This window comes from Gymnodraco acuticeps, unplaced genomic scaffold, assembly GCF_902827175.1.
Source record: "Gymnodraco acuticeps unplaced genomic scaffold, fGymAcu1.1, whole genome shotgun sequence".
Lineage (NCBI taxonomy): Eukaryota > Metazoa > Chordata > Actinopteri > Perciformes > Bathydraconidae > Gymnodraco > Gymnodraco acuticeps.
Window position 1 is genome coordinate 3,587,395 of NW_022990501.1, and position 24,489 is coordinate 3,611,883.

At 42.5% G+C, this 24,489-nt stretch overlaps 1 protein-coding gene across 10 annotated transcripts in view; it reads left to right on the forward strand.

The window, feature by feature from the left end:
- msi2b (musashi RNA-binding protein 2b) overlaps nt 1–24,489 on the forward strand; it is a 321,629-nt gene that overhangs the window by 156,711 nt on the left and 140,429 nt on the right. For all 10 annotated transcript variants that reach the window (XM_034226607.1, XM_034226606.1, XM_034226608.1 and 7 more), the window contains exon 7: nt 21,266–21,314. In XM_034226607.1, the coding sequence (XP_034082498.1) occupies nt 21,266–21,314 (49 nt within the window). The remainder of the gene's footprint in view (nt 1–21,265; nt 21,315–24,489) is intronic.

A 24,489-nucleotide genomic window follows, 5' to 3' on the forward strand; every position in this document is an offset into this window, starting at 1 on the left:
AGAGTGACAGATTTGGGCGGATAGGAACGGCGCAAGAGACAGAGAGTGGGTGGCATATCCTTTTAGATTCAGGCATAGCTGAAATCCCTGCTAAATAAAATCAAAGATAGCTGTCAGATGCTTTTACCGAGCACGCTGCTTGAGAGCACGCAAATGGCACTATCAGTGGAGAAGTCAAAGGTCCACAGTTACTCGAGAATTGAGGTTGTCATTCATGTCTTTAAGCATACGGCGTAAGGGCCAGCAGTCTGTTTAACAGGCGTACCTCACAATAAACTCTAATACAGTAGTGATCCCATAAGCAAATATATATGATTGATGTTTTTTTTGTAATCTAACTTCACCTCGGTTGTTTTTTTTGTACCTTTATTTAAGAAAACATTGCTTTTACTGTATGTATCTTATCCACAGATGGCTTTTGGTGGTCCAATGTGGGTGACCACATCTGTGATTGAGTGTGTGTGCATCTACATCTGTGTACTTGTGTTGTGTCAGGTGCTAATGACAGTTGGCATTTGGCCACTATCAGTGGATCGTTATATTGAGAGGTTTGGGGGAAAAGCACAGATTCTACTTCATCTCACAAATAGATGTGTGTTTGATCTGCTAACCCATCACAAACACACACACACATACACATTGTCCATCCATAGCAATCATCTGACATATGGAGATGTCTATAAGCAAGTTCTTCTCGTCATACTGATATTGACAGCAATACATCTAAACAGAGAAAAACCTCAGCAAAAAAAACAAAACATGAATCAAATTGAAGTCTGTTGTTAGCCTGCCAAATAAATATCATAAAGACATAAATGACAATACCAAATCGGCAAAACTCAATAAGCAGAGAAGCACGTTTAGCACCATATAATTGTACTGATATACTCAAGTCAAAGTTGACATACTTTATATAGATTTGTTGTAGGTCAGATCCTTATCCTCACAAACAAAGACAAAACAGTAAACATATCAATGCTAAAAGTCCTCAATACATAGAAAACAAGAAATCAGTTAACATATTTCTATATTTATATTATAAATATGGGTCCAGAATAGTCAAACATAGTCACTCCAGATAGCAAACACAGTCACTGAACAAAGTTTACTGTCAATTAAAAAAAATGGTGCTTTGTAAAAAAACATTGAATTGCACTTAGTGAACCGCATACCTCCGTCAAGGCCAATGTTGCATTCAGGTCCTCCATACAGTAGATGGTCTCATTTACAAAGTTATTCTAACTAAATAGTGTTCAGAGGCTGTATATGATAAGACGAAAAGTGTTAAAAACATGGACGCTACAGAGATTTATTGTAGTTTTTAGCTCAGAGCGTTTTAGTCGCTAGCGTTATTTTCCCATTTAGTAATCAGATGACTCTGAGACCACATGATTGTAGCACTCATACTCTGTCTAGCATTGTTAAAGAAAGAGACATTACATCTTGTTACTCTCCCATAATGTAAACCGTTTCCGCCATTGTTTCTAATGCTGATGGAGGTAAAAGACAGAATGACAAAGCACGGCTCAAATATGCCCTTCCTGTCGGAGGTAACAAATGCCCATTATTGGCGGTACCAGCCTTAAAAAACGTACTTGAAAAGCACTTCACTGGTGCAAGACGAGAAGTAATGAAAACAATTCTGTTTATATTTTTAAAGCCAACCTTTAACAAACCTCTTAAAAGTCTCAGACATTGGAATAAAATATATTATAGCTCTAACTAATGTCAGACCCTTTGTCTATTCGGTTAATTGTTGCACAGTTGTCCTGATAGAATTGCTCCGTGACCTTTAGTATTTTTATTTCTTCAGCCCTTATATTTGCTAAGTGATGGTATTCTGGCTGATTAGCGCACACACATGCACACACACACACGCACACACCAATACACACACACACACACACACACACACACGCACATGCACTCCATAACAAGACCCAATGTATTCACTCCCCGAACCCCAGTGCCATTGTTCTGCTTTATAACACTGGGAAAGGAGCATCCGTCAAGTATATTAGCTGGATCCTATTACTGTCACCAGATTGCCTCTCTGAGCCATCTTAAAGAGCCCCCAGACAAAACTTCCTGTCATGTTAATCCAAGCTTTAATAAATAGAGGGATGTGTAACCATATTCAAATAGGGGCTCCCGTATTTATGCTGACAAAGAGAGACGGGCTATCACCAAATGACAGATGAAAGTGTTTTGCATGAAAAGGAGGAGAGACAAAAAAGTTTTTATCGGTGCCTATTCTCTCCCATTCTGGGGAGAAATGTCAAATTATTAAAATGGCCTTAAAGAAAAAAAGCTTAAGCCTAATCTAAGTAAAACACTGCAGGTATTAGAGACCGGGGCCATTGTGAGTTAAATGAATGCTATTCAACTCAAGCCAGCAGCTCCTTTTATCCATCTTGTTCACCTATTGATATCATAGTACATTAGACACATCTTGTCTCCTGAGAGAGATTTGTGTTCATTGGACCTGTGCACATTAGAGCATAATGTCATTGAGCGCTTTCACCCATTCATGAACACAAAAAAAGTGTTATTAAATGTTATTTTAAAGATGGTTATTCAAAAGTATTACAAGCTTGGTGATTTAGTTAAAGCTCTGGCAGTCGCAAAGGTGAGTACTAAGGAGAATTATCATCCCTCAACAAAGAGAGCTGAAATTGACCTCGCTAATTCAAGGCCATCTCTTTATTCACTCGTGGAAAAAGAGCAAAGGCACTTTTGCGATCACAGAGAATGGCATGCTCTTTTATTAAACTAGGTTAATTTCAAGATGGTCATTCTTTGACTCTGAAGAAACATATTTTTTAACCAGTATTTCAGAGCTGACTGTAATATATTTAATATGTCGTGGAGACATTCCATTTAATTCATAATCTGATTGATTTCAAACATGTTTACCATGACTAAAATGTTCCACGTTTTGCTGAGATGGCATGGGTTTCCCAGTTTCACATTAATATTACTTTTACATTGCCCAATAAAACAGAAAAACAGGACTATCTTAAAATGCTAACGTCTTGATTTTTAGTATTTCAGTAGAATTTATGGGAATGATGTACCTAATTGTATGTTGAAAAAAGCAGTGTGTGTAAAACAAGGTAGTGTGTATAACCCCGTGTTGGTTATTCCAATATAGTCCATTGTGTTAAGTTCAACTCATGTAACCATTTCAACATACCTGTTCCCAGACACCCTCGTCATCGTGTTTTCACACTGTCTCTCCAAACATGTAATAGTCTGCTCCGACCTGTTTCTGGCCTCCAGTCTGCGGCTTGCAGCTATATTTACATTAGCAAGGAGGAAGGAAGAAGAGGCGGATGATGTCAAATGTGTTTCATGTATGTGTGTGTTTGTGTACTAAAAGAGAAATCTGATTGGCTTACCCGGAGGAAGGGCATCATTTTAAATAAGTCCTCAATGTTAAACTGTTTGCTCTAGGGCTTAGGGATTGCTCACCTCTCCAAATACAATTTTAGCTTGAAAGCACAATATTTCCCAGCCGAGCTTTCACATGGGAGAACGGGGGAGGGCCCTGGTGCAGCAGCTTCGTGGAGGTGGCTCGCAGGCACACTCCATTCTGACAGAAAGAGGAGGCACTCTGCAAGAGTGTGGCGTAGAGGAAAGGGGCCCTATTAATAAAATGACTCCATAATGGGTAGTTCCCTGCAGCTTGGCAAAGGAAGACAGGCAGATTGATGGACGAGGCCAAGGCCTACTTCCTCAAGCATACTGAGCTCAACTGTGTGGACATGCCTCTGTGAGGCCAAACGCAAGGTCAGACGCCACAACATACGGAGACCCATTCATATAGGAAGGAAGAACCTTATGAATGGCTTCCTGTTTTGTGTAAAAAGGTCAAAGTGGCAGTTTTTAAACGAGCAATGCATCACGTCTACGCCTAGTTGCAATGCCCTATTGAGATGGCTATATGAAAGCTTCTAGCTCAAATTATGCAATACGCTCTGTAACACAAATGGCTGATTTGGATGATGGAAGCAGGCAGAGTTGACCTCAACTGTAATCTTACCTCAAAGTAAGGAAATGGCCTCCCTGGGTGACACATTTACATTCATATAATGCATAATTATCGTTACTTTGGAGTAAAGCAGACATAAAATGGTATAGGCCACAAATATGGGTTGTTTACAATAAAAATTGTAAATTAATTTCTTCTTTTTCTTTAACCGTTTTTTTTGTTTTTGTTTTGAGACTTGCTTGGGCAGGGCTAGAGATGTGCAAATAAAATATTGCTTTGCCACAACAGTGTTATGGTCTGCTCTAACAATGTAGCGGGCTCCTGAAGGCATCAGTCCATCATCCTTTCATTACATTTCTTTGTAACAGTACATTGATTAGAGTGGCCTCAGCATGACTGCCTTTTTAATTGTGTATTTGCTGATCTGAAAGCAGTGCAGAGCGCCATGGTAGGATCAGTACTAACCATTTGGAGAATGCTCTGAGGCATTGTTCGACACACAAAGTTCATTGTTAGAATATACATCAGTTTGTATCACCATAGCGACCTCCTTGGATGCCGAGCAGGGGACTTCATAAATATGTAATCCTGACAGATTTGAGGAATTATCTTCCTCAAGTGTTCCTCTCAAGCCATTTTGTTAATGTCAACATGAAGGAAAGTTACTGGAATAAGTGTTGACATTCAGCGCATGGTGTGTATCATTAATAATTACATACACAACTATTTCTGTCAGATGACTGCTGAAAAAACACTCAAATCACATTTTCTCATCATTTTTCGGTAATTAAGTATAAAAAATAGATGAATTGTGGACGTGAACCCTCTAAGCGAAGTCCCCCCCCCCCCCCCGTGTTGCTATGGAATATTTCATGGTGTAATCATATGCAGTGTGGCATATGACAGTTAAGATTTGTAGTCATCCCTCAAATATGCGTTTATTCATTAGTCATTTAAATATCTGGGGCATCCATATGGCTCTCCTTGTTTCCTCCGTCTATATTATAAACTGTACAAAGGATATCATAGAAATGTGGTATATATATGGTAGACTGCTGCATTTTTGCTACACTGTAACCTGTATACATTTTTTATAATTATAGCATACATAGCGATGCATGTGTTATGCACATATTTGTCTCATAATATGCAAATAAAAAGTAGACAAGTGCACGTGATACAGCGCACAGAACAGCTACTCTTGCAAATATGTGGCCCCGCATGCCAAGGATTGTGGCTAGCATGAGCTGAACCCTCACTACGTTCTCGCAAATGCTCAACACTCACAGTTCAAGTTGACTGGGAGGCGAGGATGGAGTAGACAGTGGTTGATGCCTTCGGTCTGCCAAGTAAAATCATAATCATCATTACATGACATGTTACTTGTTAGACGCTTTTATCCAAAGCGACTTACATACTCAATACTGTGGGCAATCCCCACAGGAGCAATTTGGGGTGAAGTGCCTTGCCCAGGGACACAATGACATGCTGACTTCAGTGGGGTTTGAACCTGTGACCCCCTGATCCGAACACCTGCGCACAACTCACTGTGCCAAACGCCGCCCATAATCATCATCATCATTTTGAAACACGACCATTTTTGTTACGGTCTTGAGCCCTGGAGTTTAATGTAAGAAATAATAAAGAGAAATGGGCAGGCAACATATAATACAATTAGAGATGTCCCGATCCGATCACGTGATTGGGGATCGGAGCCGATCACGTGATTTTCAAAAGATCGGAATCGGGAGAAATTGTTTTTTTTTTAAAAATGTTATAAAATATTTGTATTATTTTATTTAATGTTACAAAACAAAAATAACCATGTTCACGTCTTAAAGTCATCCTGAGGACTTAGTTTTGGTTTAAAATTACACAACATCATGTATGTGTTGCTTCATTCTTGCTTCATAGACCTGGTTGCTTATTTCTCTCAAACCTGGCAACAGAGTGGGCGCAGTGTCTAATAGTAGCAGTAAGCTAACGAGAGGCTACGTTCAGCTGGTGACTCGGGAGTCGGGACAGAGAAAATGTCAGGAGTTTGGAAGTATTATAAAAATTGAAAGCGAAGGCAGTGTAACCAGATGCAATGTTTGCAAGGCGGAGGTTCCGCGTGGTGGAAAGAACAGAGCTACGTTCAACACGACCAATCTAATACGCTGCCTGAGAAACAAACACCAACAACACGACGAGTACACAGCGGCCACTCAGGTATCGGCACTGAAACAACCGACACTTTCAGAGAAACTGCCCCAGAACAGTGAAAAAGCCAAAAAAATAACAGCCAAGATAGCTGAATTCATCGCGTTGGATGACCAGCCGTTATCTGTTACCTTTTTTTTCTCTTATGCATTGCATAAAGATCGGATCGGGAAAAATCGGTATCGGCAGATTGTCAAAATCAAATGATCGGAATCGGATCGGGAGCAAAAAAAGGTGATCGGGACATCCCTAAATACAATACAATATGATTATACTGTATTGCAGAGGCGGATTTAGGATTGTAGGAGATCCGGGGCTTAGCCCAGGAGTCGTTGGGTTGGGGGGGGGAGTGCAGGGGTACAGTGCTATTTTTTATAAGTGGGGGGTGGACCGAACTTCCTTTAGGGGGGTCGTCGCCTCCTCTCGGGGGGTCCGGGGGCATGCTCCCCCAGGAAGATTTTTTTTAAAATATTGAAGTTGAAAGCATCAATCTGGTGCACTTTGAGAGCAACATTAACCCTACCTTAATAACACCTTAAAGCGGACAAAAGGCACTGGAGAACACTCATTAACACCCTTTAATGAAGCAAACTAATGCCTTAACTCACTCAAATAGTCCTTTACTTATTAAGGTGAAACGAATGTGCGTAGAGTTTTAAAGGATGCGGATAGTCTCACCTTGATTCTGGCGCATTGCTTATCGTTTTATAGATCTATTCTCATCCACCATCTTTGTTTGTGACGTAAAGAGTGTAACGGCCCGTCCACACAGCGGCGTGCGTTGACGCTTGCCGGCGGGCGTGTCTGACACTCGACCAATCACATGAATCTCCCGCCCCTGACACACAAGCAGCGGTTTGATTGGCTAGAGCTTGTACTGGCATATGATTCGATTGGCTGATGCTTCTGCCGAGGCGTCAAAAGTTGAGCATTGCTCAACTTTTGCAGCGAGCCACGCCAGCAGCGAGCCACGCCAGCAACGCTCCGCGTCGCTACCCACGATGCAGTTCGGCTAAAAGTGACGTCACCCCATTCAAAGTGAATGGGCAGAAGCGTTGGAAGCTTCAACGCACGCCGCTGTGTGGACGGGCCGTAAGAGTCACGTTTCTGAATCGGACACTCTGAGTGGATGCAGTCACAGCCAATCGGAGTCTGATTCAGAGGGTTGCCTGTCAGTTCTGTTGTTATGTGTACTGAAACGAGAGCCGGTATAATTCCACGCGTAAAAACAAAATAAAAATTGGAATACGTTATTTTAGTGTCTTAAAAGTAGACTGAGTTATGAAGGGTTAACGTTACATCTTAGGATCATTTTTAGTCATGTTCTGTATACATACTAACATATAAGGGTATACTTAGTGTGGTTACTCCATGTTTACTAGCTATAACATTAACGTTACATCACTCTTTTTCACTTCTTACTCAGTCAGCCAGAGTGCAGATATCACCATTAGATTAACAAACCTGAAACATCATCCATTTCTTGACTGCTGGTGATGACATTGTTGTCAGCTGCTGATACTGCTGCTGCTGCAGCTTGTGGCGCCTGCTTCGATGACAATAACTTTCTAATATCCATAACTGTATATGCTATTAGCTTAAAACTCGTCAGGCACTAGGAAGGATCACTTCTTCTTCAGGGCAGGCTACGCAGTACGCAGGCTAATGTCCCACAGTGGCTGCCTCTCTGGTGGACTCCGGTACTGCACATTACTCCCGAGACATTTTAAGTGAAACATCCGGGGCTTTTCAGAAAACATCCGGGGCTTGAGCCCAAGTAGCCACCCCCTAGCGCCGCCACTGCTGTATTGTCAGATCAGGTTTGACATTTTTCCTGCATCACAGCAACTCCAATTGCAACATCGACGTGGGCACCCTTTTTTTTTTTACATCTTTTTTTTTTGGGCAACCAGTGCCTTTATTGAGGGGACATAATTGAAACGGAGAGAAATAAGTACCGGGCAATATTCAGTCCCGGTTCCTCCACTTGGACACCAATCCCCAGTACAATGATCAATTGAGCTATAAGGCGGCCCAAAGACTAATTTTTAAGACAATAAACAAGGAAACAGACTTTAAGCACAACACAACAATTACTGAGAACAATATGTTCAAGATTCTTTAACGTCCAGTTGGCCTGGAATTGACTTGATTTTAGGATTGACTGGTGCACAAAAGAGTGCCATTATCTAACTTTATTAAATCGTGGGGCCCTGCATCCCTGATTAAGCGCCTTCTCACCCTCACTGTCTTTGTTCTATGTGTTGGTGATTCATGCATACGTGTGTTATGTTTGCACTCTAGCAATGCATTTTCATCCCTCCTGCTGAGGGTTGCCACTCATCCATAATTCCTTTTGGGAAAGGGTTAGGTTGTGTTTCAGATTGAACATAGCTGGCTTGGCCTCTGCTGACGACCTAAAAGAAAATCACTAGCCCATCTAGGCTCACGCATAAGAACAGTGTCCCTTTTGCCCCCTTGTGTAATTGCAAGAGCTTATAGGGAGCTAAAATGTTGCCCTCTGCTCCTTGTTAAACCACCACTTGTAAAAGCGCCCAACCGTGGATGCAGCACATTGCAGCTCATCGTTCTCAGACAATGATATAGATTTCCTCTACAGAAGGACAATCGAAAGGGTTGTCACAAATGTGTCTATTGTCACTGGGTCGCTATCATTTCTCTGTTAATTGCCATCATTGTAATAGAATATTAGATGCTTCACAGTGCAAAGGGAGTGTTGATGAAGGGGCAGTGCTAGCTGAGTTTTCTCCTTGACCGTGACCCATATCTCTTTAATGGTAATGATGATGATGGAATAGTAATAATGTAATTCTTCATTGATCCCTGTAGGATTTTTTTTTCTTTTTCGAAATCCTCCATGGTGAGGATGGTGCAGTTTGAGAATACTGCCCTAACAAGGCAGGGATCCACTTTCTTGCTCAGACACACTTAAGGAAAATGAATGTTTGTCAACAAGGAGGCTTACAATGTCCTAACAGTGGTCTCTCTAGTCAATATGTTATTTAACTGAGTTTATCACGAGAGGTGGTTCAAAGAGTATTTGTCGTGCCAAGTGAAAATGGTATTTATCAGATGCCTCTGGCAATACTTAGGTGTTTTTCTTATAGGCAAATAGCCCTTTTCAAATGTTATTTTTTTACAAATCCAACTGAATGTTATGAAGTAGTTTGTTAAGCACCTGCCTCTTTTTTCATTAGTTTTCAGTGGTGAGTAAGTGCATGACGAGGCATGATTTAACTTTTCAGAATCCTGCTGGTGACATCTAGGTATAAATTGTAGGGGGCGCTTGTTTTGCCGTGTATTAAAGACTTGAATTATTCTAAAAAGGCTGATTTAAATCAAATTTGATAACAATAGGTATTCACTTAAAATGCACTTACTTCATCTCTCTTTTGTCGATATTCAATTTTTGTACTATTCTCAAACCACAGTAGGCCTACATTTTCTGACATGCCCTTCACTTCCTACCTTTTCGGTTGATGCAATTTCAATCATAAGAATGATTAACATTGATTAATGATAATGACATCACCTTGTCATGGCAAACATGTGAATATCTTACACGGCTCAGTTATATTTGAGGTGAAAGTGATTCAGTACAATTAGTTGGAATTATTTCTGCGGTTTTCTTTTTTTCTTACACAGATTTGTTAGTTGAATCACCCACATATTGTCACAAGTAGTTGCTTAGATTTTAAAAATAATCTGCTCTTTTGTGCATCACCTGTTGAATCAATGCAAAAAAGCACAGGCTGTACTCTTGGTATTCAGTGTACCGTAATTTTCTGACTATAAGGCGCACCTGAATATAAGCCGCAGCAGCTAAATTGAATGATGTGTACATATATAAGCCGCACTGGACTATAAGCCGCAGGTGTTTTAATGTTTAATTACCATATGTAAGGGTTCGTGCACAGAGGGGATTGTCGGGAAAGAGATGGCTGTTTGAGGAAGCTCCCATTTATTAACATTTCAACAAACAAGTTGCATATTTGCATAACGTATTCAAGTGTTACCATTTAGTGCAATAGTAGCTACAGAACATGTACTGTGCTGTGTAAACTGTACTGTATCACATAGCGTTTCAGACACACAAACTTTTCAACTTTCAAACTTAAACGGTGCGCTTCCAGCGCACGTACCGGCAGTGATCTACAGCAGTGGTTTTCGTAATGTCTGTCTGTCTTGCTCTCGTTCTGTCTCTCGTACCACTCTCGGTTCCACTTTTACTTTTGCGCGCTACCTGTCTCACTCTTTTCCGGCCTCCAGCTTTTCCTGCTGGAGCCCGCCGCTTAAAGGTGGGGGGCGCGGACCGGCCATAGAGCCCATAGAGTTAAAGGTGGTGGACTGTAACCTGTAAAATCCATAGATTTAGGAGGTCCCCTAGTGGCCGTTAGCTGTAAAAATCCATAGATTAGCCGCACCGTTATATAAGCCGCAGGGTCGAAAAATGGGAAAAAAGGCGCGGCTTATAGTCCGAAAATTACGGTAATGCTACGTTCACACCGGACTGGATGCGAATATTCACTTCGCTCTAAACGCTCCTATCGCATCACTCTAGTCTAATTGTCCGTTCACACCGGACGCGATGCGAATATTCGCTTCGCTCTAATCGCTCAAGTTTCACCGCGGCTGCCAGCTGTGTTTACTTGCATCATTCAAACAAGACGCGCTGGCTCGGGAGCTAACAACAACAAAATGAACATATTTTACCGTGATTAAATTGTAATACACGTTTCTAAATGATGCCGACGTAACAACATACTGATGCCGGTTAGTAAAAACCATGAATTAATGCTTGACAAGTCTGCAGAAAAGACGGCAGGCGAAAAACCTTTTAAAATGCTTGTTTTCTGAATGTAGTTGGGTCGACCAGGCTAAGCTAACGTTGTATATGCTCACTCCACACTCATAACAACGGCCTACAGACATAAATAAACCAGCGACTGTATTCGCCATGACACAGACAGTCTGTGGTTTGTTCTTGTTTAACTTGTGTCCAGTTTCTGAACAGATATGAGGAGCTGTGATCTCTGTGTGCTAACTGCTAACAGCTAATGGCTGATGTTTTCTGGTTGAACATCAGTAACGGCAGGCTGAGAACCTCACCGCTGATTGGCTTCCGCGAGAACGCGTCACGTGAATTTGACGCTCGAGTTGAAAAAATGTAACTCCCGCGTTTGACGCGGCACAGTTCAATCGCGTGATTTGCGCCGCGTCCACCGCTTCATACTCGCCGTCGGAGCGAATTCGCATCTGTCCGCGTCTCTGCATTGACTTTACATGTAATCACGCCGCCCCCAAACATCGCATCGCGTCTGAACGCAGCATAAGCACAAATCCCAACAAACCTTTACACAGAAATGGCCCAATAACACGCAAACAGTGCATTATTTTCCACTAGAGTGAAAGTGAACTGCACAGCAAGTGTAATAGTTGAATGTAGGAGAGGATAGAACCAGCACAAAGCCCCGCTGGGCAACAACAGAGCCTCAACAAAAGGAAGAGCATAAGCAGACCCAGGTCACCGTCTGTGGCTCATGTGTCCGTTCCTTTGGCATCAGATATGATCTATATCAGTGTCACCCCCAAATTGCAGGACTGCTCCTGCGCTAGCCTTCAGCCATGAGCCGAATGTAAATGTGCATTTGACACCTTTCTAAATCGCTGTCATAATTCATTTCCAGAGCTCTTAAATCTCTCCCTGTCAGCTGGCACCGCCGCTGTTTTCCTGTCCAGAAACGGAGCACATTAGCCATTATTGATGCCATCGTCCTTTGATACATAATTCATCATTCGGCAACCTTTTTCTGGAATTATCTTGCATTTTTCTGAGGTTGTTCAAACCTATGGATTGATACCGACAAAGAGGTTGCACCTGGTATGGAGTTAGGTGTCATGCTATATGACAGGAACAGGAAAAGGTGTTAGACCAGACTGATATAGAGCTCTAGCGTCATGTTGCTCTCTCAATTGACTGACCACGGGGAGTTTTTCCACTTGAATATATCAGCATGACCTGTAAACCTCACACATTCTCTAGCCGTGACTAAATCTGTACCTTATGGCTTGGAACTAGGTGTAATGGGCCTAAAAAGTTATGGAGAGTCAAAGGGTTTATAGCAATAAGCTCAAATAATTTGAGTTGTGTTCATATTGTGCACCAAAGGCAAACATTTAAACACTTTTATTTTGAAATGCAGCTCAATATCTCAAGTCTCTTAGTCACAAGTCTTAGTCACAATATGAAGTATGAAACTAATGGAACTGACCTTTAACAAACATGGCATACAAAGAGGACTGAAACCAATGACCAAAGTGCAGTCACCTTTAAGCTTACACAAGAAAACTATTTTAGCATTTAGATTTAATGATACCTTTTCAGTCAAGTTGAAATGGTTTAAATGGGCCCTAGTCTGCTTTCTGGGGTTTTCCCTTTACTGTAGTTGTTTGTTATATAGGAAAATGGTTTGCACAGGCTAAAATGCTAAAGTTCCCTCCAGAGGGAGTTTCTCTGCCGTAAACGCCTCCATTGTCCTTTGTTTACTTCCCTTACATAGTTACATCACTACGTAACACTTTTATTGGCTAGCGCTCCAATACATTTTAAGTGACAGGCTTAGGGACGGGAAACTCTAAGCGGTTGAGCAATCACAACAGAGCCAGCCAGCTAACCAATCAGAGCAGACTGGGCTCTGGTTTCAGAGGGTGAACAGGTGCTGCAGCACAGGCAGTATGAGAACAATAAAGAACTTTTGATCATTAAAGCATGGAGACATGTCACAGTAGAGACACAAAATACAATTATGAACCTGAACCTTTGCATAATAGGGCCCCTTTATACATTATGTAAATGTGAAAAATAACAATATTGAGTGATAGCATATCTAAAATATCAGATTTCACGCAACTGTATGCACACATAACCCACTTACTTTAACAACATTCATTGCCATACGGAAAAGTTTAAAATGGTACTGCCACTACTACTTTTTTTGCCAGTGTCATTGTAACTACTGATTTGACTGTCATTACTCTTATAATTATGACTTTTGTTAATATTACAATATAGAGCATTTGGATTTGGTATTGCCCTTTTTATTTAATTCATGTGCTCAGTATGAAAGGTTCATAAAAAGTTTAATTTTCTTTCTTTTTTATGCTCGTCTTTTTTCACCTCATTGAAGAAGATGTACATTAAAATAAATCAAGATCATTATTACGTTTTAATTTAATCAGCAGACATGTCTGTGTCATACCTAAACAAATTTCCATTTATCGAATGGGATCCAAAAAAAGGACCCTAGTATTGCATTGCCATCTTCTCTGTGAGTAAAAGCGAAATTGCTGGTAAACCAACAATTCACCCGGCTAATACACTCCTGTCAGCCCTTTTTCTAAAGAGGAGGTTATTTGGCTCAGATGTGTTTGCTACAGGTTTAGTTAAAGAGCTGCCCGGCCCTCTCACCCCCGACTGTCTTCAGCCTTCTCTTTTTTAAGTAGCCGTGGACTGTGCCAGTGCATATACCACAGTGAAATAGACTTTTGCTCTTTTCTTCATTGTCACAAAAGGCCAGGCACTTCGCTGGAGTTCCCATTCCCTTTTACATAGTGATAAGACAGCCATTATCCTTTGAACTTTTTCTTTTCACTGAGCCTGGAGAAAAGGAAGAGTGAAAGAGGAGGAGGAGGAGGAGGAGGAGGAGGAGGAGGAGGAGGAGGAGGAGGAGGAGGAGGAGGAGGAGGAGGAGGAGGAGGAGGAGGAGGAGGAGGAGGAGGAGGAGGAGGAGGAGGAGGAGGAGGAGGAGGAGGAGGAGGAGGAGGAGGAGAGGAGGAGGGAGAAAGAAAGATTTATTCCCTGAGGTGAGCCTGGCCTCACCTCTGTATGGTGGGATTTTTTGTGAGCAGTGAAGAGGTCCTTAACCTTCTATCAGATGGAGGCACACAGTTGTGTTCTGCTTGAATAACTACATTGAAAAGCCCTGAAGCACAGGAGATGGTTCTATAGACTGTGCAAGTGGCAGATAGAGAGGCTGGGTGTGTGGAAGAGAGGGGAGACTGTATTGTGTGACCTGCTGGAGTGTGACACTCACATGATGTGCACATTCTTTGTTAAAGTGCCCATCAGTGCTTCACTGTGAATCTGCGTTCTCTGTTGTATGGGTCTCGCTGACAGGATGGTCCTCCTCTAATAATGTCACAACAACACAGTTCACACATTTATATAATGCACTTCCTTTAATAGACCACACTTCATTTTACAAAGTAGCAGCCTCCCTGCTCTCAGGCAGTAAATGGCTTTACAGTAGCAATACTATCAATATCTCAGTGCACATATTTGAATGTCATGTTGCATGAAGGGCTCGTGGCGGTTGAGGTTTGATGATACTAATAATAATAATAATAAATTATATTTGTATAGCGCTTTTCTCTGACTCAAAGACGCTTTACAGTGTGAGGGAGGATAGACAAACAAGGACAGGCAAACAACAACAAAACAAAAAATGAATAAAATAAACAGAAAAGGCAGTCAAGAGGAAGTTGATTGAGAGGTGGAGGGGGGGGGGCTCATGGATAGACAGAGTTGAATAGATGGGTTTTGAGGCGGGACTGCAACAGGGTGAGGGACTCAGAGTCACGGATGTCTTGGGGGAGGGAGTTCCAGAGCTTCGGGGCTGCCACAGAGAAGGATCTGTCCCCAACGCTCTGGAGTTTGGCCTTGGGGTGGAAAGCAAACCGACTGAGGTGGATCTGAGGGTCTGGGGAGGATGGTAGAGGATGAGGAGGTCAGTGAGGTAGGGGGGGGCCAGATGGTGGAGGGCTTTGTAATTGAGGACCAGGAGTTTGTAGTGGATGCGGTGAGAGACGGGAAGCCAGTGGAGTTCTTTGAGGACCGGGGTGATGTGATGCCATGATTTGGTGTGGGTGAGGAGTCTGGCGGCTGCGTTCTGGACACGCTGGAATCTATTGAGGGATAATGATGATGTCGTTTTACAAAATCCATTTGAGGTCTATTATAGAGTTTATAAAACACAATCAACTTGTGTCACAGGTAAATCCACAGTTTCCTTTGCGGGATGAATCTTAAAATGATTGGACACAAGAAAACCGTGCGCCTCCACAGCTACTCTAGCTTAGAATCGACTCTACAGTTCAACAGCGTAACTGACAACATGTGCTAAGGATCGCTCTCTTACAGAGACAGTACACCATTTAAAAAACAATTAGAACAGGTCTATTCTAGATATAAAGTACTAAACTTAAAATTAAAATTAAATGTTCATCCGTTATGATTAGTGTATTTATAATATGTGACCCGCTCTATCGAAATCAGTCGGAAGTCGCAACGGCTCATTTCAAAATAAACGTGGATTTGTGTAAAAAAATAGTTGTTCGGGAGTTCTGTGTTTTGTTTTGATTTTAAACAAACAAAGTCTTGGCTTTCAGAATATGAAACTTTTATTTCCAAAATCACACGATAAATACATATTTGAAGCTTGTAAAGGGAAGATGACAGCTCTCACTCGCCACTCTGCTGTTCCGCAGCGCTGCTCCCACCCCCTCCGCTGACATTATGAATGTAAGGCGTATAGTAATCATAGATAACACGGCAGGGTCTGTTACAGTTTGTTTTCATCTGATTCCAAATAAACAAAGTCTTGGCTTTCAGAATATTAAACTCGTTTTTGTGCAAATTCAGATGATAAATACAACTTTGAAGCTTGTAACGACATATTTACAAGCGGAGAACAGAGTAACTTGACGTCACAGCAGGCATAACAACAGCCGGTGTTTCTCGTGAGTGTTTTCCCCGGGAAACAAACACACACAAACACACACTCACACGTATACACACACACTCGCGAGCTTCCCCCAGGCCAGTAATCCAAACTAAAATATCTTCCCTCCATAGTATTTTGATCATTTGCTCCGCTAATAATCAATCAGATCGATGGATTCCAGAGAAGAGGAAACTCTGAAGGCCTTTTCCTCAAAATGATGACTCGGTGACAGTCATTATATAATGTGACATATTTTGCTTAATATTTGGAGTACAACAACAATCCTGATATCATTAGAAAGCTAGGAATCTCCTCTTTCCAACAGTGTATACAACTCAAAATGTGTCTTCGGGTCAATGCGACTGATTTCGATGGAGCAGGTCACATATTTAAAACGTATAACTCCAGATGTAAATCTATTAGATTAGATTAGATTAGAATCTTTAATGACCACACAGCCAGGCTGGTGGAATTCGTGTTCAGTGCAGAGTATTACAGCTTGTTCCATACAATTCAACATACAATAAACAGACAATAAAAAGTACAACACACAGCACAGGGCAAAGACATAACATAAAGTTCAAGGTGTGGTGGATTGTGATTGTTCATTGGGGTTATTTAGAGTCCATTTAGTGTCCGTATTGCAAAGGGGAAAAAGCTGTTTTTGAAGCGGGCGGTTTTGGCGGACAGTGACCTGTAGCGCCTCCCTGAGGGCAGAAGTTGGAAGACATGGTGACCTGGGTGGGAGGGGTCAGAAATGATTTTCTTTGCCCTTGTGACAGTTCGTTGGTGGTGAAGTGATTCGAGTGATGGAAGGGGACTGCAGGTGATTTTTGATGCTTTATTGATGATACGTTGAAGTTTATTCCGGGAGAGGTTGTCTGAACTGCTGTTCTGCTGAAAGAATAGCCTTTGGTTGGCTTTTTTGTAGATGTGGTCTGTGTTGGTCTTCCATTTGAGGTTATTGCTTATGTGAGTGCCAAGAAATTTGAGTGATTCTGTGGTGGAAATGAGTTTGCCAGAGATATATAGAGGTGATTTGGGCTGTGGCTTTTGCCTGAAGTCGATGATTATTTCTTGGGTTTTTGCTGTGTTAAGTAGGAGGTTGTTTTCTGAGCACCAGGTGACTGCTTGATGGATCTGAGTGAGGTATTGTGTTTCATTATTATTTGAGATGAGTCCTGTTATTGTTGTGTCATCTGCGTATTTATATATGTTGACTGTGGGGTGCTGAGATGTGAGTTGGTTTGTGTAGAGTGAGAATAACCAGGGGGATAGGAAACAGCCTTGTGGAGCTCCTATACTGAGGTGCAGAGAGAGAGATGTGGAGTTATTTATTTTGACCCGTTGTTGTCTGTTCCAGAGGAAGCTGTGGATCCAGTGACAGATGCAGGGGTCAGTGTTCATGTCCATTAGTTTATTGAAGAGTTTTTCCGGGTTGATGGTGTTGAAAGCGGAGCTGAAGTCCAGGAACAAGATGCGGGTGTAGGTGTTGGGGGATTCCAGGTGTTGTAGAGTGTGATGGATTGCCAGGTTGACAGCGTCATCCACGGATCTGTTGGTTCTGTAAGCAAATTGATATGGATCCATGAGGGGGGAGGTGCTGGTTTTTAGGTGCCTGAGAATGATGCGCTCAAATGATTTCATCGCCACAGATGTGAGGGCTATGGGTCTGTAGTCATTGAGGCAGGATATTTTATTAGACTTGGGTAGACAGACAAGAGACAAGAGAGACAACAAGCAAATCCATGTCTCAAACACAGAATTTGTGAATGTTATGCTCTTACTTGTTTGCCTTGATAGCATCATTGCAATGATTATAGTTAGCTACCTAACCAAACAAACGTATTACACGTCACAAACAGTGTTATGTTGCGTCCATCATCTTTGCAGGTGCCTGTGGGTACGATTTTACATTTTGATGAGTTTCATCTCGCCAAATCACAGAGCAGGCTTCACAAAATTGGTGCTAATCAATCTCTGTCACAACAGTTGTATTTCAAGAGAGCACCTTCATTTTTCTGAAAAACTGAATATTTTCGTTTTCTCAGCACTTCTAGCTACTTTTTTGGGGGTTTTGCTATTTATGACATTACATGACAGAAGTAAAATGCTATTCATTTCTGTCTCCCATTAAGTGATCACAGGCTGTCAGCCACACTTGTCAAATTAAACGTTTTACCATAAATAGTAAACATGCTGTTCCATCTCTTTGGAGCTTTCATGCTGTCAGATGTGGAGACGTTATTAACTGTTTCTGGTTTGAAGAGCGGAATTCCAGCAAAAACTACAAATATTTTTATTATTTAGTTCCTGAAAAGAGTTATAATCTGTCTAGGTACTCTATGTAACAGTAAAATATATGAACTGCAGAAAATAAAGAACAACCAGAAGTTACTGTGTTCTTCAAACTCATTCAATAAAATCACAGCTCACTTTTTTACAAAATCAAGTTACCCTACTTTCTCTCACTTTAATGGATAACACAAAAGGTTAGGTTCAAAGACAATTTAGGTGTATGTAGGGTTGGGAACCGAAACTCGGTTCCAGATGAGAACTGATAAGAAAATGCTGGGTACCGGGTACCCATACAAAATACACAATTTCGGTTCTGCTTAACGGTTCCTAAACGCGGTAGACCCTGTATTCCACCGGGTCCGTCTGCCCTGCGGTGACCCGGTGGAATACATAGCGGACTGGCCATCTGTGTGTTCTGGAGAATCACAGAACGGCCGGCCGTCAGCGGGCCGTTGACGGCCGGCTCGGTACGCTTTTATTTGTAAAAATGTCAGTTAAAGCTTAAAAGACTAAAGATATTTTTGTTATCTAAACGTTTGACCTCTTTCTTTTACAATTTTGGAATCGAAACGGGGAATCGATAAGAACCGGAATCGATAAGCGGAATCGGAATGTTTATGCAGCACTGCACGTGGAAATGTGGACGCGCAAGTCGCGCAGATTACGTACATATAAACCTGCGGCGGAAACCCCTCTTGTCTGTCAGTGTGATTATGACAAGTAACGCGTGTCAGCACAATGTTAGTAACTGTAGTGTGATTACTGAATTATAAACGCGTTACACTACTCCGTTACCGACACAAGTAATATTATTATTGTAACGCGTTACACCCAACTCTGGCTGCCAGTAATATCGCGTCCAACATTGAGTCAATATTTACAAAGTCTGCTATGACAAGGGAAGAAGGATTTTATTTGTGTAACATATACTAGTAGATAGTAGAAACACCACTGTCACACTGACACTGTCTTATATACCTCATTCACACCAACGGTGTTTCAGGGCCGGTTCGGAGCTTGAGCTTGAAAAGCACTGGGTTTTCGTGTTCCACACCGCCAGCGGAGCAGCCTCTTAGCTCCGGAATCCGGTTAGTTTCAAGCACCAAAAAATTGTCCGGCTGGAGCAAAAGCACCGCATACGTCACACTTACGTCGAGGCGGGGCAGGGGCGGCCGCGGGATCAACTCCTGTACAACAACAAAAAGCCGGCGTTTTATCCAGTTTGTACACAACGATGGAGAAACTTAACAAGCAGCAGTGGTCCACTGAAGAGACCAGCTACCTACTGGGAATCTGGTCTTCCGAAGAGGTACAGAGGAAGCTGGAGCACAATCGGCCATTGTTGTTGTTGTTAGTGTGAGCTGTGAGGGGTTTCCGCGTGGTTTGGCTTTATGAAGCAGGCACGCAAACGGTTACGTCATGACGCAAACGATGACGCAATGACGCAGCACCAGTCAGACTCTGGGCGGTGTGAAAAGAGCCGGAGCCAAACCGAAGAACCGGTTCTGAACCTGCAAAAAACCCTAGCACGGAGCTTGAACCGGAGTTGCGTTGGTGTGAATGAGGTAATAGTGACAACCTTACCCCGGGATTCCACCGGGTCCGTCTGTGCCGTGTTACGGCTGTGCCGTGGTTTTGGTCCGTCCTCCTCCAGCGTCATACCCAACCGGGCGCGTTTCAGAAGCGGAGCGTCTTGCATGCCGGCTTGCAGTTTTTGTTGATTTGGACATATTTCCTGGAAAGACTACTTTGTACAGACAAAGTTAATAATAATTGTAATAGTCCAGTTATAAACGACATGAATCAAAGATGTGTTGCTCTATTTTAGTGGTGGTTATCTTGCAATAAAGCCTCCTAACCCTTAGTAAATCCTTTCATTTGTATACTACATTTTAGTTTTAGAAAAACTTTGTCCAAATCATTTTTTAAATGTATTTACCTATAGGTGTATGTATACATTTTTTTTCAACAAAAACTCAACAAAGTTCCCGGGAGCCGCATGTGGCCCCTCAGCCGTGCAGTGAGTAACCGGGCCCTGCAAGCTGTGCCAACGTCTTGTGTGCCAAATGTGTGGCAAGAGGGTGGCGGGAACTGTGTGCCAGCGCTAGTCTGCCTGGCTGCCAGGCACTTCTCTTTATCCAATCAGACAGTTCGGCTTGAGTGAGACCCCTATTCTTGTCTCTTCCCATCTCCTCCCGAAGCTTCGTCACCCTCCTGTGAAAAAACACAGGCGCATGCTTGTGTGCACATCTTCCCCCTGAACGGCATCAAGCCTCCTCGGTACACCGCTACACTCACCTAGAGACCAGAACCACAGAGTGAATAGTGCAGAGTGTTCCCTCTTTGTTTCTGTCTGCTGCTGCTTTCTTCCCTTCTTTTTTAGTTTTTATTTTTCTACCAGACTAAATGAGCCTCACTCAGTTTTTTAAGCATTTTTCAGAGTTATAGAAAGCAGAGTGTGTCTAGATATCCGTTTCTCAGGGACGTGTGAAGGGAAAAGATGCTGTCTGTCTGTGTGTGGCTTTATTGGACATGATGAGGGATGATATTATGGTGGATGCTGCCGCCGCCGCCAGATGAGGGAAGGATCCCATTTGTCTCACGCTCGCTTACTGTAATGTGTCTATCTGTCACTCTCCACAGCACCGGACATTGGTGTTCATCAAAATAAACATATTGTCCACACACCTCTCAATTTCTCCACTGCCTGTCCTTATTGCCACTTGCATCTTTGCCAACAAAGTCAAAAACGATTGCTTAAAATTCCTTTAAAGAAATGACTTGCAGACGAAAGAGGAAAACCTGACATAATCCAGTGAACGCAGAGTTATTTTGAAGGAGAGATTGAAAAACAGCAAGACTGTATATTCATGCACTTCATATATATAATTACAGTGAGAAGAATGAGCGTGACGTGAGTTTTTTGCTTGAAAAGATTAAGCTAATCAGTGCTTTCTTTGTCTTCCAGGTGGACGACGCCATGCTTATGTTCGATAAGACAACTAACAGACATAGAGGTAAGTGCACAACTCTCTTCCCCCAAACCTCCATTTTTTTCTTTCTGAAAGGTGAGAAAATAGTCATTTTATGTCCTTTCCCCATGAGGTAACACAGAACAGTTCCAATCTTACATGATATTAGGTGTACCATCTGCTCAACAATGGGAGTGTGTCAAAGTAATCAATAAGCTGGTATGGTGTTTAGAATGTTTGAGCGCTCATGTGTGTGTGTGTGAGGATGCCGGTGTGAGTGTTTCAGAGAGGTGCTTAAAGGGTGTAAAGATTGTGAGATGGTGGGTGCTGTGCAGTCAGATAACAGCATCAGATAAAGCCCAGGAGAAGCACTGACTTTATCGCTATCTCTCATCGGCCCCCTTATCTAAGACGAGGGGACGTTTCTCTCTCATGCAGAGGACTTTCCAAAGACAGGTTTCCTCCCTGCGCCACAATGCGGTGGTGTAAGCCGCGCTCACAGGCCCAACGTAGGTGCCGGTAAACACATATAGGGCTGTCACTTAACCCGCAGGCCCGTGTGATGGTCAGGTTGCCATGCAGCATTCTGAACCTGGAAATGTTGAGTACCCCAAAGTTTTATGTTAGAACTGGGTCCACACCACATAGAAAAAAAATGCTCCCAGTACACAGAAACAGCCAGGTGCTAACCTGCATAAATTGGGCAATTTGCACAATTAGCGTGAATTGCTTTAATTAACATAACATTGCATTATAGCCTATGGGGACAATAGTTTTTTTTAAAATGGCATTTCTGAGTGGTTTTGGGTAGTGGTGAGGATGCTGAATGTATTTCTGACATCAACATTGGCAGTTTTAACCAGAAAATTGCCATATTTGTACTCTCGGTGGGCTGATTTTGACTACCATGAGCAGTGTTGAAATTGGATATAGAGAGCACAAGATTAATATTATAACCTCAACTTTGGACATCTTGTTTTTCAAATAAATAAGCAATCTGTCAAAACCAAACGATCCAGAGTCCCTTAAAACTTCATAATAGAACAAAACTTCATAAAAATATACCCCTAGGGACCACAAATATGGCCTCTTTCTGGTTAAAACTACTATTTTGGACCCTTTTAAATGTCCGAACTGCATTCATCACCCTCAGAGGTGCACATAACCTTTTTAGTGAGTTACTCAGATGAGTACCAGGAGACAGCGTTTGGTACTCACCCCACACGAAGCGTGGTCCTCCTCAGTGTCTCCTTCACTGTCCTCTATTTACACTTCTTGCATGCTAGATGATGAAGATGATGAAGATGCACCTCCCTGTCTCTTTTTAAGCCTCCGATTTGCTTTCTCCAAAACCTGTTGCCAAAACTGTGAAGTCCTTGCATTACTTTTACTTGAGTAACATTTTGAATGCAGGACTTTTACTGTAACAGAGTAACACTCTGGTACTTCTACTTTTACTCAAGTACAAGATCTGAGTACTTCTTCCACCTCTCTGTCTGATTTCAAACTCTTCCATTAACACCCTGAGGAAGATTGCAGCTGTGTGTTTCACTCCACTTTGTTGTAAATAAAACTGCAGCAGCTTGACCACAGGGGAGTCTCCCACTGCAACCAGTTGGCAGAGTTTTGGCACAATTCTGTTGTTCTTACCGACGTTGACCCTGTCTGTGCACACGGTGAACAACTCTGTCGTCCAGTGATCTAAGCCTCTGCCTCCTGTAAAGCTTCAGAGGTCCGTCGGTTATGTCCTGCGCGGCTCGGCCAGCACCCAGTTCAATCAATCATAAAGTGAATTCAGATGCAATTCAGATGTTTGCCGCGCATGCGTGCCTGCGTACCAGTGATGTGCACCCCTGGTTATAATGCAATTTAAAGCTATTTAAAGTGCAACTTATGCTTATTGTGCAAATTGCTCAACATATGCAAGTTAGCATCCGGCAGTTTCTATGTGCTGGGGACCCTTACTATACATTTCTAACATAAAACTATGAGGTACTCAACATATCCGGGTTCACAACAGGACTCTATGAGCTGCCAACTAGACTATGATGTCTTTTATTGGCTATGAATCCTCACGTTAGAGGAACTTTCAGGAGACAGGCTGTCCTCCACTGGTATGTGTGTATGTATCATTGTGTGCGAGAGTAGTCGACAGGCTCTGACAGGTATTTCCACAAGAGAAAGGAGCAGACAGTTCTCTGGCAGAGCTGGCACCATGTCAGTTTACTTGGCTGAGCGCTGTTTTGCCATTTAGATGTATGCAGTGAGCATCCTCTCAACCCATATAAATGTTTAAGAGCAGTGTGTGTGTGTTTGTGTGTGTGTGTGTGTGTGTGTGTGTGTGTGTGTGTGTGTGTGTGTGTGTGTGTGTGTGTGTGTGTGTGTGTGTGTGTGTGTGTGTGTGTGTGTGTGTGTGTGTGTGTGTGTGTGTGTGTGTGTGTGTGTGTGTGTGTGTGTGTGTGTGTGTGTGTGTGTGTGTGTGTGTGTGTGTGTGTGTGTGTGTGTGTGTGTGTGTGTGTGTGTGTGTGTGTGTGTGTGGCGGACGAACTCTTTGAGGCTGGTAAACAGTTTCTAAGTGTGGAACATGTGAACTGCAGTGGAAGTGATCTATGGCTTTGAGGGGATTTTGATCTGTAGTGACAGAACCCAGTGTGAGGTCTGCTTTGAGACGAAGGCTTTATTTCCCCCCCCCCTCTCCTGTTCTCCCTCTCCTGTCTGCTGCACTGAGAGGGGATGGGCGCCACGCTCAGGGCGTTAGGCGTTTGCCTTTGGGCAGCAAAATGCCCTTCAAATGAAGACAATGATGGAGAAACAGCCTCCTTGGAAATGTTTCTGATGACAGCGGACATATTTATATTGACACGGAGGCAGAAGGCAGGAGGCAGGAGGCAGGTGCGCTAATTTCTGCTGTGGCTGTTTCATCCAACCAGGATTTTTATATTTTGTTCCAGTTGGAAGTAGAAATGGTGGATACTTGCCGTTTCATCTTTAAAAATCACAACCAGATGAATTGCATAGAATTTGACAGAGCCATACGAGAGATTGAATAATTGATCAGAGCCATTGGTGTGATTGTGTAATATTAATGGCTCAGCTGCCCGTGACCACAGAGGAAAGGACATTGAATATATTATCAGTGAAACCAGTGCCTGGGCCCGTTCTCCCGCTGCCTACAGTTCCAGTAATGGGCATCTGGCAGTCCAAATCAATTTCCCCACCT